Source organism: Vipera ursinii (assembly GCF_947247035.1).
Source record: "Vipera ursinii genome assembly, chromosome: 5".
Classification (NCBI taxonomy): domain Eukaryota; kingdom Metazoa; phylum Chordata; class Lepidosauria; order Squamata; family Viperidae; genus Vipera; species Vipera ursinii.
The window spans coordinates 41,494,473-41,514,302 of record NC_139518.1 but is presented as its reverse complement, the minus strand read 5'-3'; the positions used below and the strand labels follow the sequence as shown (position 1 = coordinate 41,514,302).

At 36.1% G+C, this 19,830-nt stretch overlaps 1 protein-coding gene across 18 annotated transcripts in view; it reads right to left on the bottom strand.

The window, feature by feature from the left end:
* KIF1A (kinesin family member 1A) overlaps positions 1–19,830 on the bottom strand; it is a gene marked incomplete at its 5' end in the record, with an annotated part of 86,380 nt that overhangs the window by 18,194 nt on the left and 48,356 nt on the right. For 12 of the 18 annotated variants that reach the window (XM_083363499.1, XM_083363500.1, XM_083363501.1 and 9 more), the window contains 11 exons: positions 262–346; positions 2,697–2,763; positions 4,259–4,367; positions 5,568–5,623; positions 6,102–6,220; positions 6,745–6,835; positions 7,361–7,529; positions 8,106–8,244; positions 8,874–8,959; positions 12,447–12,565; positions 19,199–19,336. In XM_083363499.1, the coding sequence (XP_083219625.1) occupies positions 262–346; positions 2,697–2,763; positions 4,259–4,367; positions 5,568–5,623; positions 6,102–6,220; positions 6,745–6,835; positions 7,361–7,529; positions 8,106–8,244; positions 8,874–8,959; positions 12,447–12,565; positions 19,199–19,336 (1,178 nt within the window). Of the gene's footprint in view, positions 1–213; positions 347–2,696; positions 2,764–4,258; positions 4,368–5,567; positions 5,624–6,101; positions 6,221–6,744; positions 6,836–7,360; positions 7,530–8,105; positions 8,245–8,873; positions 8,960–12,446; positions 12,566–17,739; positions 17,995–19,198; positions 19,337–19,830 lie in introns of all 18 variants that reach the window. The other 6 variants (XM_083363485.1, XM_083363495.1, XM_083363496.1 and 3 more) reach the window with 3 other exon arrangements.

Here is a 19,830-nt window from a genome sequence, read left to right as displayed (position 1 = left end):
TCCTATTGTAATCCAAGAGACTCTTGGGAGGTATAAAGAAGATACACTGTATCTCCAAATATGGGCTTTCTTAACCAAAATGAACAACTTGTCACAAAAAGTAAGAAAAATGTTCAAATGCTATATCACTGAAAGCTCTATTTTGATTCTTGTTACATAGCATCTGTATCCATAAGCTTTTCTAAAAATCAGTGATGCTTAGTTCAGATGTACTGTATAGCCTCAATATTGACTGGGATATAGGACAAAAATTTTGCTTACCCACAACCAGTTCCCTCACTTCCTTCCAGCGGATAAGGCTCCCTGTCTCATGCACCAAGGTGACTGTAATCCTCCTCTGGATACCCTGATATCCATCACATGGAAAGATAATAAAGTTAGCACTTATAAGAACTGTGTTAAAAATGCTAAGCAAATATCCCACCCTCCCAAAGCAACCAGATAAAGCACCATTGAAGATAAACTCTATTTATGAATTTATGACATTTATATGGCTGCCATATAAACTTGAACACTGCAGTTCTGGGTGGCTTACAGTAAACCATAGAACAAAACAAAGAAAGAGATGAAAGTATCATCTTGAAATTTGTGGGTCTGCCCACCCCACTGATGTGAAGATATCACAAGGCATGCCAACTATGGCTCCCAGATGGAGCAGATGTGGAAAAAGTTATCTCACAGCCAATCTCCAGACCCAAAGAATTTGCCCAACTCTACAATGCACACAAAGTATTATCCTAAGTGGAAGGACATCAACTCCCATAAGCCAGGGTAAGCAAAAGTAAACAGTTGGGCCAGAGGAAATATACATTAATATTTTTGTTGAACAAAATTATAGAAAATATTTTTTGTTGAAAAATATAGTTCAATATAGGGTAGGTGGTTTAAAAAAGAATGTCTTATTGAAAGCTTTATATGCAGACTGCAGGACACACAATATAAAACTGAGAAGAGCAAGAGGTGGTCTTCTAAATATTGCTAAACTACATCTCCCAGCATATGTGAATATTGGAGCTGCTGGGAGTTATAGTTCAGAATATCTCAAAGACCACATGCAGCACACCCATGATTACAGGATCTAGAAAGCAAATTTCAAAGATTTTCTGGACTGAAACAGAAAACGTGCTCTTTGAACTGAAGCTACATTTAGAATTAGGTCTGGATATATTATTACAGCGGTCCCTACCTTTGCGGCTTGACAACCCGGCTGTGGGGATGGAGAGGGAAACTGGGCTGCACAAGCAGTTGACTGGCACACACAAGTGCAGTTCAACTTGTGCAAGCAGCGGGCCAGCATGCATATGTACAACTGCCCGCTGGCCCACCACTTGTGCAAGTTGCACTGTGCACGCTCTGGCCAGCCACTTGCGTGGCCCAATTTAAAACAGGCCACAGCCCAGTAGTGGGCCACAGAACAAAGGTTGTAAACTCCTGTATTATTAGAAGGAAATTTTCTCAACAAGCTTTTGTCAATTTTATTATATAGTGGACGGGAATTCCCCCCAATATATAGCTTATAAACATTTATATATCTTGCTGTCATGTACCAAACTCAGCTCACAACCAATGTGTAATAAAGCAAAGAATTCTCAACAGAATTAGAAGTATATTTTTAAAAAACAGGTTTTAAAATGTATTATATATTTAGAGGAAGGGAAAAGGGATACAAATAATTCTTTTTCATTCAATTTGTAACTTTATGGGAAATGAATAATGGATAGATTATCGAATAAAGCAACATAATTATTAGAAATACTGAAATGATCTCATATATTTCTAAAAGATTACCAGAGAAAAAGGTAGAAAAGAGAAAATCAAATCCTAAATAAAAATTGGCATTTGTATTCCTTTTTTTTAATGATTTTCCTTTTTTGTAAAATAATGAATAACACTTTTATCAGGTAATTTTAAGGGACTGAGTTCCTGTATTAAATGGATAATGGACTTTTGCAATATAATTAAAGAGAGAAAAAGCCAGCAGATATGTTATATTTCTGCTGTCCAAAAAACACAAAGGGATAAAATTATTAGGTGGGTCTCCTGAAAATTGACTACAACTTTGCCACTTTGTGTTAAAGAAAAAGAGTAGTTTATTTTTTTTAAATAAATCTGCCCCTTTATGTTTCCAGAATGTATATTTATAAGGATATTCTTTTTTAAAAAAGTAGATTGCTAAATTATGGTCCTAATAAAAACAACTTTGCCACTTTGTGTTAAAGAAAAAGAGTAGTTTATTTTTTTAAAATAAATCTGCCCCTTTATGTTTCCAGAATGTATATTTATAAGGATATTCTTTTTTAAAAAAGTAGATTGCTAAATTATGGTCCTAATAAAAACAAAAAAAAGTATTTCAAAAAATAATAGATTATAGAATCCAAAAAGATTATAGATAATTAGTGAACACTATCCTGTTTTCCCATTCAGGTGGGACAGATGAAGGATTATTCAATGAAGCACGGAATGCACCAAAAATGTTTTTAAATTATCTGAGTTCCATATTCTTCTAAGACGCCCATTCACCAAAAATTGTATTTAGCAATTCATTTTCTAGAATTAAACTGTATTATTGTTACCTTATGCTTTAAAAAAGAGAAAACAGAAATCAGTTGAAACCTTTGTATTTAAATCTTTGGTATGGTATGTGATATCACTAGAGATTGATCAATAGGAATTGGTAAGAAGAATACAGGAAATACCTGATGCAATAGGAAAGTCCCATGGCAAGGCACTCCTCCACGATGATCCACAACGGCTGGGATATAGCTAGAAAAGATAATTTCATTGGGACTGAATAGACAGCATCTTCTCCAACCTTGTGCTTTCAAGATTATATTTGGAGTTGGAGTTCCCTAGCATTACACCCCAGTCAGATATCCATGTCCACACAGGCTACAGCAATGTTCTCAATCTTGGCAACTTTTAGAGATATGGACTAATTGGGGAATTTTAGGAGTTCACACTTCTTAAAGTAGCCAAGACTGAGAAACACTGGCTTAGAATGATGAGAATTGTACAATAGTAAAGCTTTACAAAATACATGTTTTTTTTATTAAACCCCATCTATGTTGCACAGATTAAGCAAGCATACACGAGTATTAATTTGCTCACATTGACTGGAGTTTATTTTTACAACTTCATATGTTACAATTCTTTCTGTATGACTTTAAAAATAGGTGCTTTGCACTGCTGTATCCTTCGATATTAAGGTATAAGATATTTCATAGTTTTATGTTCTGCTTTGTGACAAGAATTGTTCAGCTATGCTTAAGACACTTGAGAAGTACACAGTATGAGAATTCAATCTATTTTTTTAAAAAATTCATAGCCTCCAAGATGTATAAAAGAAAAGTGGTTTGTTACCATAGAAACCAATTCTGAGAAAATAATAAAGTGACATAAGGAGACCAGGTTGATTTATTCAAGATTAAAGAGCATTTATATGATCTTTCCCCATCAATTTCACAGATATGTTCCTTCTTTCAAATTCTTTGTACATTAATTTGCACACGAATGACTTGTTTTTATTTGCAAGTACAAATTCACATAATGAAATAAGAGATCTACATCTATCTCAGAGGATCTTTAATCATTCTTTAGAAAAGTTTAGCAAAATGCAATACTAGAAAATTCTGCATTAGTTCATTAATAGTCATGTAGAAAAAGGAAAGTTTGGAGCCCCAACTTCTAAGATTGTTATAGTACTATAGTTGGAAACTATACATGTATAGTAACGTATCTGCTTGCATCACTGTTAATGGCCCAGGAGCCCTCCCCTTCATCTGTTCTAGGTCAATTCACTATTTCTGATGATAATACCTTCTACTATATATCATCATTTTTTCAATTTCATTAGATTTTTCCATCTCTCTTAATTTGCTTTGTGGACAATTGGAATTAGGATGAGAATATGTTTTCCATTCAGAGTCGCATAGGTTCATTATCTGCACCTGTACAGTAGGAAGTATTTACTTATTCCTGTCTGAAACAATGTCGGAAAGTCACCATATACAATATTGAGATAGAGTCAGTGGTCTAACTCAGTATAACAATATAACAAAGCAGATGCATTGAACCAATCCAATTCAGATTTCAATAAAAGTTGAATCTGTCCTATATACACTTATATTGCATTTTACTTTAAAGTTCAGCAACTATTTTTTCCAGCAAATGTACTAAAACAGAATGAAAATATTGGTAATTGTGGCTTCTAAATTAGTTAGCAAACTGTAATTGTTCATAAGCAAATAAAGTGACTTACTCGCCATTAGCTTCCAGCTCACAGATCTCAAAGAAGACCATGAGGTCATACTTGCATTGACATGGGCCAATGCTGGGTCTTGTCATGGCACTCAGTTTTGTTGCAGGCACTGAAATTTTTTTAATAAAATAGAATAACTGGTCAAGTATAAAGGTTGAGAATCTCTATTATCTCGTACTGGAGTTAGGTTTCTGCAGCATGCCTAAATAGCTAAATTGAAAGATAAATGGCTGGTACTAGAAGGCCTTTGGACATAAATGTACAAAAGCAAGACAGATGGGGCTGTGTGTCCATGAACAATTTCTCACAAGAACCAGATGTAAAAAATTCATATGAGAGATACCAGGCAATATACAAGGCACACAAAGGAAAATATGTTACATCCAATGCCATTAACAGCATCTAACAAAGATAAAGAATTACATAATAATAATAACAACAACAACAACCAACAGAATAAGGATCATGCATTGTGGTTCCTACTGAACGTGATTAAATAAGCAGTTATTGAGCACTTGAAGCAACTTTTCTGTAATGGGTGCCTAAAATTTATTCCAATTATTCTGCAAACATTGAGATACCCCAAGGAGATCAGCTATACTCTAGAAATCAGAACTGTTCAAATAGGAGAAACCTGATTGTTCTATGTTCCTCATCAATGATATATTTTTATTTATTCAGTTGATATCCTGTCTTTCCAACCAGGCAAGTGTTCAGTTTAAGGGAGAAGAAGTTACTTAAAAGCTGAAAATTTGTTTTATAGTGAAGTTTTACCATTTACACACCAGGGGTCCCCAACCCCCAGGCTGCATCCCACTACTGGGCTGTGGCCCATCTGCAACTGGGCTGCACAAGCATGCTGGGGCAAATGCACACACACAGCTAAACTTGTGCAAGTTGAACTATGCATGCATGCACATGCATGCCAGCCCACAGGTTGCAGAAGTTGAGCTGCATGTGCACATGCCAACCCACCACTCATATGGTCCGGATCCCCTCTCCCCCCCCCAGCTGCCAAGCAACAAAGGTTGGGGACCGCTGATTTAGATGTATGTTTGGGAAAGGGCAACCAGAGATGACACATAGATAATTCTCTGTTACATTTATTCCTTATGAAAATCTGGGTAGGGTGTGTGTTATTTCAATTTACCATCAATTGAAGTCAACACAATAGTAACTGTTACAAAGATTTGGGATAGCTTTTCCAAATAACAGTTATTAATCATTAATATATTTTTTTTCTAAATGTCTAAAAATTCTTAAATTTTCATTAATGCTCACGTTAAAGAAATAATACTTTTTCTCTTACCTGGTTTTGATAATGGCATGACCCGAGGAAAATGTCGGCGAGATGGTCTTAGGGGGCTATAAAAAAGCATAATTAATTAAAATGAATACTATAAAAATAAACTGTAATCAATCAGGGCAGAAATATTTGGTAGGTCTTGCCAACTTTCAAAAAAAGAATTTGTGCTTGGTCAAATACTGGAAACTGAACATACAGTGTAAAACAGTATCACAATTTTTATCTGTGTAAGAATTTGAAATAACAAAGATTCATTGTTTATATCTGGTAATTGATTCCTCTTGCTCAATTGACTAACCAAGTTGGTTTACCTAAATGTAATACAATTGTGTTGTGTCTCTTTATATGATTTCCTAAACATACTAAGACGTTTTATTTTTTTTTATAATGGCACAAACTGCACTGTTGCTGCTTTGCAAAAGTTACAACTGTTGCTGAAAATCAGGCAAACATCTCAGTGCTTTGTAGGGCAAGTTCCACTTCTTATAAAGAAGCAGATAAACCAAGGGTAATGAAGGATCATGGATAATAATTTACCTGAGTACATCCTTGCAGAGTGGGGGGAAAGGATACTGCTGATAGTGGCCAAATACCTCAAAGACAATTGGTTGGCTTTTAATGTATTCAATGAAGGATTTGGTGACCTCAACTGCAATCTGTAAGACAGAAAAGGATAAAAATGCTTATTTTACGTAACAAGATATTCAACTTAAAATGGCCAAATTATTCAGCTGAGTAAAACTTGCTGGAAGATCTAAAACTTTCATTCACTGAAGCTTAAAAAAAAAGCAGAACTTGAAACTTCAGTGTTAATATATGTGACTATCTTCATTAATTTTCCTGCATTCTAGGCTTTTATTCCTTCATCAGTGGACTTTCCAGAATTGAAATCAACAAAGCAAGGCATAAAATATCATTAATTATGTCAAGGACAAAACTGTACACAATAAATTAAATTCTCCCCTTTCATGGTCATTTAGAAACAAAATACTGTCTTAAAACCAGCAATATAAACCTCTAGTACTGTAACATACTTGGAAATCACTAAAACCCATATTGGCCAGTAAGCAGAAAACTGGATTTAATGTCCTGCCAATCTTTAAAAGACTTACACAATTTTAAAGGAGAAGTAATGCAAAATATGTAAAATTAACAACATAAAGCAGAAAATTACACTAACATTCTGAACATGATAAAAGCCAAGAGGTGGGCCTCGACCAGTGTTCTTCAAGGGCTCGGTAGAGAAGGCTTCATCATGGCGGTGAATAAAGCTGTGAAAAAAAGAGCTTTTATTACTATGCTTGAACACATTCACTTCAAAACCATATACATACATGGGCTGTGTGTATGCATCTGTGTGCATTCGTTCCTTCAAATTGTAAGCCCAAGTTCAACTGCAATCTGTTGGTCATCACTATATGGTGAGCTCTACTCTCTGTTAGACTTTTTCAGTTCAGAAACTGAAAAATCTGAAGTACAACAATACATGGAAAGATTAGGAAGATAATACTTTCCCCTCTCATCCTGTAGGGTTCTTCTGTATTTCCACATTCTCTCATAAGTGTAATTGATATCTTCAGGCTATTAAGCTTTGTTCCTCCATTTATTCTCAGTGAGAACCTTTTAAATGCACTTATATTCTAGCCTCCATGTTAAAACCATTTTGATAAATTCTCTCAGATTCTCTCCAGGATCTCCATGTGAAAAGAATGGATCAAATGACAAAGAGTGATCAGTCGTCTAAATTTATCTAAACTGCATAAATAGCAAATGGTGGGATGCGAAGTATATCTCACTTAAATTGGCAGAAGATGTCCGCATATTCTGCTGAGATGCTGGAGGCCTGCAGAACAGTAACTCTGAATGTGAAAATGCTGCCCAATTTCAAGTGCTCCAGAGCTGCCTCAAAAGGTCCATCAACTGTGGATTTCTCTGAACTATCCAGGAGAATATCTTCTGGAGTGGCTAAGAAAACATAATAGCAACTATAAACACTTTCTTCTCAAATATATAGTTTCATATTTTATTTGTCCATGTTTCACACCTGTTCTGACATGTACAACAAAGTAAGAAGAAAATCAGTTATCCATATTTGAGGAAAAGCTTCATCAAAGGAAGTTATAACAATCAATTTGCCATTTTATATCAGAAATCCTGGGAATGACACAGTGTAGGTAATAATAGGTCTATAAACCACACATCCGAAAGCAACTAATTGTGGCTGAAGTTATAAAGCACTTGGCAGTAATCTAAATATAGGACAATGCCTATTTTGTGGAAGCTTTCCCCATCTTAATTTGGCAGTATTCCCATTTAATTCATTTTCACATGTGTCAAATGTTTAATATTTTAAAATACTTACATTTTGTGCAGTATGTAAAACTATTTCATTTCTCAGCCTACTCTTTTGACTGCATCAGCACCATACAAATATATCTGATAGTGTAGCATTTTATATTTTGTATATAAAAAGGTCCAATGTGATTTTATTGCTGTGTACAAGTTTCCTCCCCCCAAAAAAACAGGAAGGTTTTTTTTTACCTGCACAAGTGTTGTTGTTGACTTCGTCTGCAGATGGCCCTATATCAGTAATTTGTCCCTGTCCTTCTACTATGCGCAGCTCCTCTTGTGATGTTCCAGAGCGAGACATTCCCACTGCAGGACAGGATTCAGACTGGAACTAAACAGAAAAGCATTGATATTATTGCCTCTGGCAATAAAACAGTTTGTCTCTTCTTTTCAAACCATTGCATCACAACAATATATATGCAAAGCTCAAAAAGAAAACAGGCAGAAGCTAAGAAAGAAAAGAAGGACATGCAAAGTGTTGCAGTTAAATTTATTATTAATTTCATTAATTTCATTAATCTCCCATTTTCTTCTTTAAAGAGTTTGCGGTGATCAACATGAGTCAATAAAAATGTCATATGCTTTTGAATAGTATCTATAAAATGAAATGTAAACTCATCCCTCCAACACCATTGAAATCTAGAAACTGAAAGTTGTTAATGTCTGTTTTCAGTTAACCTAGAGACAGGAAGAATCTCTGCTCAGGTTTTTATCTCTGTACATGTACAGAAATGTAAACACAGAGCTGTTGGTGAGGAAATTTTATCAGTACATATTCCAGACTTCTGGCAACAGTACTAGGTTGTGACATATCCCATCTTTCAAAAATCCTTTGTGTTTGAATTATTTAAAAACTATATAAGAAAGCTGTTAATAATTGATTAGGTATGAGACAAATATCTTCATGAAATCAACCCCACTGAAATAATTCTCATAAGAGTCCTGGTTTTTACAGCATACCTTCTCAAAGTGCTGATCATCAAAGGAAATTTTAGCTGTTCCTGACTGCCGCACTCCTGAGCCGTAATCTGGTGCTTCTTCATCAGCTGAAAGCAGGATTATGGCAAGAGAATATAGTAAGTAAATGAAAGTTTATTTATTCAATTTGTATCGCTGCCCATCTTAAAGCAGGGTCTACATGCAGTGAGCAATAATCAAAGTTCATATTTTCCAATAAGCTAGAAGCCAAAGAAGTTCCCTAGAAAATTTTATTTTATTTTCAAATACCTTAGAAGGAGGCAAGATCAACTCATAGTTATTATTCAAAGAAGTAATAAAAACATTGACTGATATTTGATGAGGCAAATATAAAAACATTGGTTCTGGTTAATTAATTATCTAGATCAAATTTGGCAACTTTAAGATGTGTGGACTTCATTTCCCAGAATTTTTCCTATCAGCATGCAGCTTGAATCATCCAAATATCCTTATTAGGCTTCAAGAACCATGGAATTGTGCATTTCTCCATAATAGGTTTAAAATATAAATGTTTGATTAAGATACTTAAAATATAAGGAGATTCCCTCAATCAAGGATCAGGGAAAGGCCATTTGGGAGAGGGCCATTTCATCCAGCACCTTCATTGTGTTTGTATTTCTTGGGTTAATTAGGTATGTGGCTGAACAGTCAACCAAATGGTTGAGGAATTCCCCAAATATCAACTGATGACTATACTTGTTGTTTAAGTTTTGGAATCCTATCCTGACCAATTCCACAAGAAATGGAGTTTAATTCCTCAGCATCAATATAATGGGGGGGGGAACCTACCATCAGCCCAGTAAAATAACACACTAATGTAAGCAATTCATATTTTATGGAAAATATAGGGCACACTACTCTGCCTCATTTCTTTGGAGGACTGTCTGGATGTCAGAGTTGACAGGTTTTTTTTCCCTATTTAATACAACATAGCAAGAAATTTGTGCAAGAACTATATCTGACCATAGTCCAGTCTGGTTAGAGATCAACAAGGACAATAGAGATAGGCGCTCCTGGCGCGTAAATGAGAATTTGTTTAGAAATCAGAGAAATGTGGAAGAATGCAAAAAGCAGATGAAGGTTTTTTTTGAAATTAATATGAATAAGGATACTTCTATGGACATGGTTTGGGATGCTAGCAAAGCCTATATGAGAGGGGTGTTAATATACATGAATAATAAATACAGACGTAATTTGGAAGTTAGGAGGAAAGAACTGGAGAATGAAATTAGGGAAAAAGAAAAGGCCCTAATTTTGAATCCATCGGATGTGAAGATTAAAGAGGTTATTAACTTGCTAAGAGGACAATTTGATAAGTTGATGGCTGATCAGGTGGCAACTAACTTACGGTTTGCTAGGCATAATACTTTTTGTAATGCCAATAAACCAGGTAGGTGGTTAGCCTACAGGTTAAGGAAAAAACAAAGGGCTTCTAATATAGATAAAATTGAATATAAAGGCAAGGTTGTGTTTCAACAGGATCTTATTAAGGAAGCCTTTGTGGACTTTTATTCCAAATTATATGTTAAGGATAAGATTAATGAAACGGATATTGATGTATATTTGAAGAATGCTAGCATCCCGGTTCTTACACAAGAACAAAAGGAAGAGATTAATCAATTGATAACAGAAGAAGAAATTCTTTTAGCAATTAAGCAATTGAAGGTGGACAAAGCGCCAGGCACGGACGGACTGACTGCGGTCTATTACAAAAATTTACAATTGGAGCTGATAAAGCCATTAAGGGAATTGTTTCAGACAATTCAGAGGGGAGGAAGGGTGCCTCCGTCTTGGAGAACTGCTTTTATTTCCTTGATTCCAAAGGAAGATCAGGATGTCACCCAAGTAAGAAACTACAGACCAATATCACTTTTAAATACAGACTACAAGATATTTGCTAAGGTTTTAGCTAATAGATTGATGAGGGTTCTGCAACAGATGAACCATGGGGATCAAACTGGGTTTATTAGTGGTAGACAAATGAAAAATAATGTGAGACATATAGTTGATGTGGTGGAGTTTTTGGAAAGGAACAACCAGATCCCTGCGGCGTTAATTTTTCTAGATGCTGAAAAAGCTTTTGATCAATTGGATTGGCAATTTCTGATGAAAGTTCTAGATAAAATGAATTTTGGGGATAAATTTTTGCAACCAATTAGGGCATTATATCAAAAACAAACTGCCTGAATAATAGTAAATAATAGCCTGACTGAAGTATGCAATATTGAGAAGGGCACAAGACAAGGGTGTCCGTTATCACCTCTATTATTTGTTTTAACATTGGAGATATTATTGATAAAAATACAGAACTCGGGAAAAATTAAGGGTATCCAAATTAGAGATCAGGATTATAGATTGAGGGTGTTTGCAGACGATCTGGTTGTTACGGTGACCCAGCCAGAAAACTCTGTTGTGGACCTGATGGAGATAATAATGCAATATGGGAAGGTTTCTGGATTTAAGGTTAATGTACAAAAAACAAAAATTTTAGCCAAAAACATGACAGCATCGCAAAAGGCCCTTTTAGAAGGATTAACTGGATTTGAGATTGTTAAAAGGATTAAATATTTGGGGGTGTATTTGTCACCCTCAAATGCAAAGTTATATAAAAATAATTATGAAAAGTTATGGGGGAAAATTCAAAAAGAATTGGAGAGCTGGGAAAAATTGCAATTGTCTTTACTGGGAAGAATTGCAGCAGTGAAAATGAATGTCCTGCCTAAATTTTTATTTTTATTCCAAATGATACCGATTCTTAAAAAAGACTCTAATCTGGAAGAATGGTAACGGGGTATCAATAAATTTGTGTGGGCAGGGAAAAGGCCACGAGTTAAACTTAAGATTATGCAGGATACTCGTGAAAGAGGTGGTCTTAAAATGCCTAATCTTAAATTATATTATGAAGCTGCTGAGTTGTCAGGAATAAGTGATTGGATTAATTTGACACAAGGGAGATTATTAAATCTTGAGGGCCACGACTTGTTATTTGGCTGGCATGCATATTTGTTCCAGCAAAGTTTCTGCAATTGAAAAACCAGTCCTTTTGATGTTGGAAAAAGTAATTTCAAATACATAATAGACCTAAGTACCTTTCTTTTTTTGGCACTTTTTCACTGAAATTTTTGTCAGGGTGTCAAGAAAGTCAAACAAAGTTTTCCCCTTTTCCTACCATTTGCCCTCCTTTCTAAGTGTCCTGTTTTCCTTTGCCTGTTCAGATATCAGTTACTCCTACTTACATTGCTTCAATATTGCCTAAGATTAGTATTTCATACATTATAATGGCTCCTTAATTGACTTGATTAAATATGGTCTTATAAATCAGTTGAAACACTTGCTCTCCAGGATTCCTAGCAATAAATGCTTTGTTAAAGCATTCCCCCCTATTGTGCACCTTAGTTGTTCATTTTAACAGTTTAGAAAAGGCTATTCTTTTGAATAAAAGATGGGATATAAATCAAATATACAAGGGGATATTTCCCCACATACATATTTTTTTAAAGTTGCTCACCAGAAGAAGGGCCAGCACCTCCTTCATTATGCGTACCCACCTCTTACCTGAAATGGCCTGAACTGCTACCCGTAGGAATCCTTTAACTTCCCCCTTCTCGCTGACAATGGCAACACGATGGACCAGAGGTACAGGGTATAGCAAGTTGCTGAGATACACAAATGCTCTGGAAGGAAAAGTAACATAGGACAGCGGTCACTGCGTCCCACGTATGAACTTCTCCAAACATACTCCATAGCCGAAGGTAGCTGGGACCACAGTTCACCGCTCACATCACAATATGGTGCTGCAAAGCAAAACTAAAGAAAAGCAGCCATGGCCAGCCGGACAGAGAGGGGGGTTCAGCGTGCTTAAAACAGAGCTCCTGTACTGAGCATGAAGCGAAAATGTAGTGAGTTAGTGAGCGCTAGCATAGCGTACCTCTGGTTCTGTCATCTCTTATGACCGAAGGGAAGGGAAAGGGATGGTGCTGATGCAAGAGGGAAACTAGAAGAAGGACCTGTGGCTGGAGAGACTAAGCAACTAGTACCCTGGGTGCTGTAATTCGTCCAAGGTCCTGCTGCTGAATAACAGGGGGTTCAAGGGACAGAAAACAGAAAAGACAGATGGGAATTAGACTGGAGGAACTAAAAACAGAAAGAATTGGGGGGGGGAGTAAAGAGACTAGGATGAAGAGGAAGTCCCTTCTAAAGAGGAACAGTTTTTGAGAATTTTGAGAGACATAATACATTCAATTTCAAGCCTGTTTCCAATGATTTGTTATCGTGTCAAGCTGACAAAATTAATTAGCTAACCAATGGGGGAAGAAACATTCTTTAAAAAAAATTTATATGTTCTAGCTAGATTCATGCAACTCCTTGATGGGTAGAGAATGGAGGGATTCCTTGCAATATACCCAGGAGTAAAATTACTAAATGCAAGATATCTATCATGGGAAGCTTAGATGACATTCCCACATAGAACTAGGTAAGATCTTTATTGCCTTCTTAAACACAAGATCAACAATAGCAGATTCTGCCTAAATGTAGCTGATTTTAGTGTCACCCGTGAGTAAAAGTAACACTATTTATCCCAGACTCCATATTCTTGTTGTAATAAGAATATGTTGGTGAATGTACATATTATTTATTTTGGGGGGATATATTTCCTTGATGACTTGCATGTGGAAAAATATATTGATGGATCCCATTTTTAATCTTTTCCATTGGATTGATATTATATATTAAAGTGGAAGGTCCATGTAGGATAATTATACTACTATTATACTTCAGCAACCCATTATAGATTAGAAGCATTATCCCTTATGGAACAAATAGCCATCAATAGAATTCTATCAGAGCCACTTCTATATCAAATTGCATACTGTAGCAAGTTAGGACAAGACACTTGGCAGCAGATTACAACATGCCAGTAAGCCAGAAAAGCTAGACTTCAGAAAAATATGAAAATTTAAATGTGTACGTATTCATATGCCATCAATAAATATTGCTAACAATGGGACATGAAAAAGCAATCAGATATAAGTTAAAATCAAAATAGGTTTTTACACTAAAGTTATAGGACAATATTTCACATCTGAAAATGCCCCAATATCTCTGCTTAAAATTCATTATTTTGAAATAGAAAAACTATTCATTAGATCCAGATTGAACTGTTTAGCTATTTTCACTCACTATTGTACCATCATACAAAGAAACAAAAACAAGCATTTGTCATACTGATGGATTTTTTATTTAACGCTTTCTGTCCCAGATTTTTATCTTAATGTATTAAAATCTCCATGTACAGTTTTGTCACATTCTCAGTGATGGATATAGTTATGGAAATCAGGGAGTATAAATGCATGTAGTTGATTAATAAGGAATAAAAATGGGAATTTAAGATTCTATAAGATAGCCAACAAGCATTATATAGAAATAAGATATGTTGATTGTATCCTGACCTGGACAGGATTATTGGACTGGCATCATTCAAATCAATTATATCAACCCAAGTTCCTTTAATATTATTTTTGTTATTTTAACTATTCCCTTCCTAGAAATTAATAGGAAACAATTAATTAAAACCTGGCAGCTGCAACAGTATTAAAATGGGCAATAGATTTTACTGTATGAGATGAAACATTTCTTAACAAACTTCATGAGAATCTTCTCTGTGGTACATGACAGGCAATCTAGAATTATTATGGGCCAATGTAAAATATTCTATAGAAATTCTATAGAAAAGATTATGACAAATAGCATAGTGCCTGTTTTCACGAGAGAAAAAAACATTATTATAGATCACAAAGAATTATCAACCCATCCAGTCATTCTGCAGCATTATCTCTATCTTTATATTGGATCTATTCTGATATTTGATGGTTTGATACTGGACAGATCATCCATTGCATTACCACTGTGAAGCAGGCCAGAAATAATTAAACCAATAATTAAGCATTTCAAGGCTGAAATTGCTCTTCCATACAATTGTTCAAAGGGAAGGAAAGAAAATAAGGAGATGGAGAGGTTGAGGGGAGGAATCAGCAAGAAGAGGAAAGAAGAAAAGAAGAAAAAGGCGGTAGAAGAGAGCTGAATAAAGGAAGGCAGAAAAGAGAGGCTGTGTGTCATTAAAGGAACAGAGTCGCTAACCACAAGATTGGTGAGGTGCAAAGATGGCATGCTCAGACCAAAGAAAAGCCTTTCAAAAGAAGACAAAAGTGAAATAACCATCCCCCCAATTTTGCTTAAGCTTTGGAGATAGAGCCAGCAGCTAAAAATAAATAAATAAGGAAAAAATAAATAGAAATCAAAGACAAAGATCCAATCAAAGCACACTTCACGAGAAATGTGAACGGCACAGCTGCTGCATAGGAGGAGTCAATTTTGACTGACTCAAAAGACCCCCAAGAACAGTTCACAGGATTGGGGGAAGAGGGTATTCCCTCATTGAACTATTTGGTAGTTTGGCCTGTTTGTTGATTTAAAATCTCAAATCCCCCAAGAGGAGAAAAAAAAGGGGAAGAAGCCAGCTCTTTCGGTCTGAGACTGCAGGACTCTTCCCCCTTATCCCTCTCTGCCTTTTGTAAGCCCCTTGGTTCCCTCGACTTGCTCCCATTTTCCTAAACGCTACTTAACAGAGAGAAAACTAGAAGTCAGGATTTCCTGCCTGAACTAGGATGGCCCAGATGCAAGACTTCAGAACTCTCAAAGATTGTTCCAGCTATAACAAGCCACGATGATATCCAACAGATGCATCATGACATCATCATGAAAATGACATAATTATCTAATGACTTCATGATGTTTCACATGTGCAAACGTCACACCATTTGTTTGATGATGTCATGATGCATATGTTTGCCTGCCCATGCCTATATTGATAATAGTTACACAGAAAAAGGATTTTTGGTGGCTGAAATTTTGTCTGCTACCCAGTCATTACAAGCACAGCAGCTCTGTATTTTTCCAGATTTAATCACTTGCTCCAAATACCAAAGAAAGAACCTTACACAGTTAGTCCTTGACCTATGAAGATTATTGAGCCCAAAGTTTCTGTTGCTAAGAAAAATATTTGTTAAGTGAGTTTTGCCCCATTTTATGACTTTTCTTGCCACATTTGTTAGATGAATCACTGCTATTGTTAGGTTAGTAACACGGCTGTTAAGTGAATCTGGCTTTCCCACTGATTTTGCTTGTCAGAAGGTTGCAAAGGGCAATCACATGACTTCAGGACACTGCAACCGTCATAAATATGAACCAGTTGCCAAGTGTCTGGATTTTGATCACTTGACTATGGGGATGCTGCAAAGATCGTGTGAAAGATCGTGTGAAAGCCCTAATAAGCAGGCATATACATAGAATGAAGGCTACTGCTAAGCTTGTAAGCCGCCCTGAGTCTTCGGAGAAGGGCGGGATATAAATGGAATTAAAATAAAAAATAAAATAAATCGTAACTGTGAAAAATGGTCATAAGTCACTTTTTACAATGCCATTGTAACTTTGGTCACTAAACAAATGCTTATATGTCGAGGACTATCTGTGTTAATCCATGGTTTCCAATGAGTTTAATATCAACTAAGTCATCTTTCTACAAGCTTATTCCAATAGCCCTGTGAAGGACAGTGTTTGGCTGTTGTCTAATGAGACAAAAATAATTTGGGCTGTGCAAATTGATAAAAGACATCGCAAAAACCTCAGCCAATATTTTGGCAGAGAGTAAAACTGGGTTCACATATTATACTACACCATAATATTTGTTTATTCATGGTTCTTGAATAAGCTGCAATGGTTTAAGTAAAACTAAATAAAGCACATTATAGCTTGGCCCAATCCTGTTGATTGATTTCTAGGATTATACTTCCTCAGAGGATCAGATTATGCATTAGTTACTAAAATAGGACAATTTTTCTGTTTTTCCAAGCAAAGATGAGGATGACATGGGTCCATAGCTGGGATATAGAGATATAAATGATGATACATGTATTATGACATCACACAAATGATGTAACTTGCAAATCTGCATTAGCCATTATTACATAATTGTGAGGTTTAGATTATGAGGTTACAATCATGTGCCACCATTCTATCATCGAGGCTTGTTATAGTTATACAGAATGATATATTGGGGGATTTATAGTAACCAAAGTCAGTTTTATTGTCCTAAAGCAGCAAGGACAAAGTTTTTCAGTATACATATATGAAAACAGTAACTGACCCGGTTTGCTTTCTAAATATAAGTGTTTCTGGTAACTGCAATGTGGCAGCAATTCTCCTTTGGTATTCTAAGTTTCTAAATCCCAGATATTCTCTAACCATGTTCTGCTTAGTAGTACTTTATTTCACAGTTAATACTGTCCCAAATCAATGGATAACTATATTAAATCTATGATTCTAATTTTCTGTGGATATCCTACTATGTAAAAATTAATATACATTTTAAAAAATTATTAACCCACTTAATTAAGAAAAAACAAAGTATCTTCCCTCAGTGCTAGTTCTTAGGAAATTATGCTCAATTTTGAGCCTGTGAGACTACAACTGTGGCTTCTGTAGGATATGGCAATCTAATGCACATACACAGACACCCTTTAGAAATGTACAATTGCCAAAGTGCTCATGCTCCCAGCAGCTTATATCACACCCATTTACAGATGCTTTGCCTTTTGTCATGTGTTATTTCACTCTGTAGTTGGTCTTCCTTTTAACTACTCGTCCCCTTGGGGAGGGGTGGGGGAGGGGTTTTTCCTCTGAAATGTCTTTTGGCCACCCTACATCCCCTGTGTGTTTGAGATGGGAAAGCAGGTCTCTTATGCGAAAGAGCTAGTTCCTTCCCAGCATGCTCTCCTAAGACCTCACCAACCTTCCTACTAAACTGAACAGGGGGGAGCGGTCGTAAAATGGATCCTGGCCATCATACAGCGGGTACTCCGGAAAGATGTCTTCCTCCAGGTCCTCCTCCTCCTCCTCCTCCTCCTTCCCCACGTGCTGCTCGTCAGCAGGCTCGGTGATGTCGGAGTCAGGATTCGAGAAGGTGGGGGAGGGGGTGAGATCAGCCATGCGCTCGCTCATGCATGTGTTGAAAATAGGAGAGCTGTTGCAGCCAGAGATATCTGAACTAAGGTTAGTACAACAAGATAGGAGACAGGTTAACACCAGCTATTCTAACATATGCACGCGTGTACAGAGAGAGAGACAGACAGACAGAGAGAGAGAGAGAGACTAGGCTTGCTTTGCCCCTTCTTTAAAATCAAGCAGCAGAATTAATAAGGAAGGACATTAAAGAAAAACTTCCCAGATCGAACACATCTAACAAAAGAGCCACAAATGCCATCAGCTGAAAATTGCGAAGATTTGATGTATGGGACGAAAACTTTCCTGGTGTCCATTTCATCAAATTGAGATTTTGATAAGGGAAAGATGTCCATTATGAACCCTCCCAAATGAATGGATTATTTCTTTAACACATCTTTGATTTGTGAAAATTCTACAGCTAAAACCTTTCTACCTGGACTCCAACCAACTCTCAACTGATGGTATGCCCCTTTTTCTCTAATAGTTGCATGTGAAGCACATGAGAACACACAATATATACTAGGCAGTAGATAGGCAGATATCATACTCCATACATCAAGCACACACACCTACACAAAGGTACAAAATCCTAAAAAAGAGTTTCTGAGCTACCCTTCAATGATTTTGTTTAATTTTGGTTGGTTTTGGTTGCTACAGTTGTCATCTAGAAGCATTAGACTCTAAGAGGATCTACATGGTAATCAGGTAATGAACTGGTTGTCATATTCCCATCACATCTAACTGTGATGGTTTTCATAATTCAGAAATCATAATCAGCTAGCAGAAAGTTATAACGATGGGCTACAACTTAGTTTGTATGAGCTAAACTAGACAGAATTGGGAAGTGAGGAGGGCATCATGCTGAATCACAGAGCATACAGACCATAATCAACTTGCTCCAGAAAGTTTCAGCTCTCAGTATTCTGGACACCATGCATTTGGACACGAGGTATGGTTTTGTGAAAAATGTATATGATGCAAGTATATTTGCAGATCATATTTAAAAGGCTCTGCATCAAATGAATGGACAATCCACTCCAACATGGAATGGAGATGTCGACCTGATTTCCTAACAAGTGTGAGATGTGATCTTAACATCCTGAACTGTGATCTAAAATGTAATACGACCATTAATCCTTAGTGGAAGGAGCGCTTGCGTTACATACCATTTGCTTTGCCTAGCTATGGATTTTTTTCCCCTTTGGTTTTGTTCTATATTTTTTGACAAAGAAAACCAAAACTCTCACCTGCCAACCAGCCTGAACCAAGGAAAGCGATCATAAAAGGGGTCTCCGCCTGTCACCACATTATCACAGTCTTCTATAACACTAGATGGCACTTCAGCTGCCCGATCATACATCTCTCGCATCAAGTCCAACCTCTGCCTAAAAAGGTGGAAAAAATAGAGTTTCTATCAAAACAGTAGTTGAGAAAATATTGCCCAACCAGTTTACCTGTGCATACCACTATCTTACTTGATATACTAAGAATGTGGTATAGAAACCTGTTCTGCTTATTGAGATATATTAAATGCATGCTCTTGAGTCAAGTAAATAAAAAGATTTTCAAGAAATGGAAAGAAACTGGACAAAGAACCTATTTTGCAGAATTAGACCTATACCCATACATCAGCATACTCAGAATTAGTAGATATACATGGCTGTTCTGATGCTTATATTAAAAAAGCTTCCCTTGCATTGACAGAAGACTGAATTTACAAGAATGGCCATTTTTATCAGTTTGGAGCAAGACATTAGATTGCTGTCAGATTTGATGTATATATTACGGTTTTTATGTACTGTTCGCAGAAATTTTAAAAAGCTCCAAAGTTCTGAGGATGTCTGAATTTATAATAAGACACTATATTCGCAGATTTGAA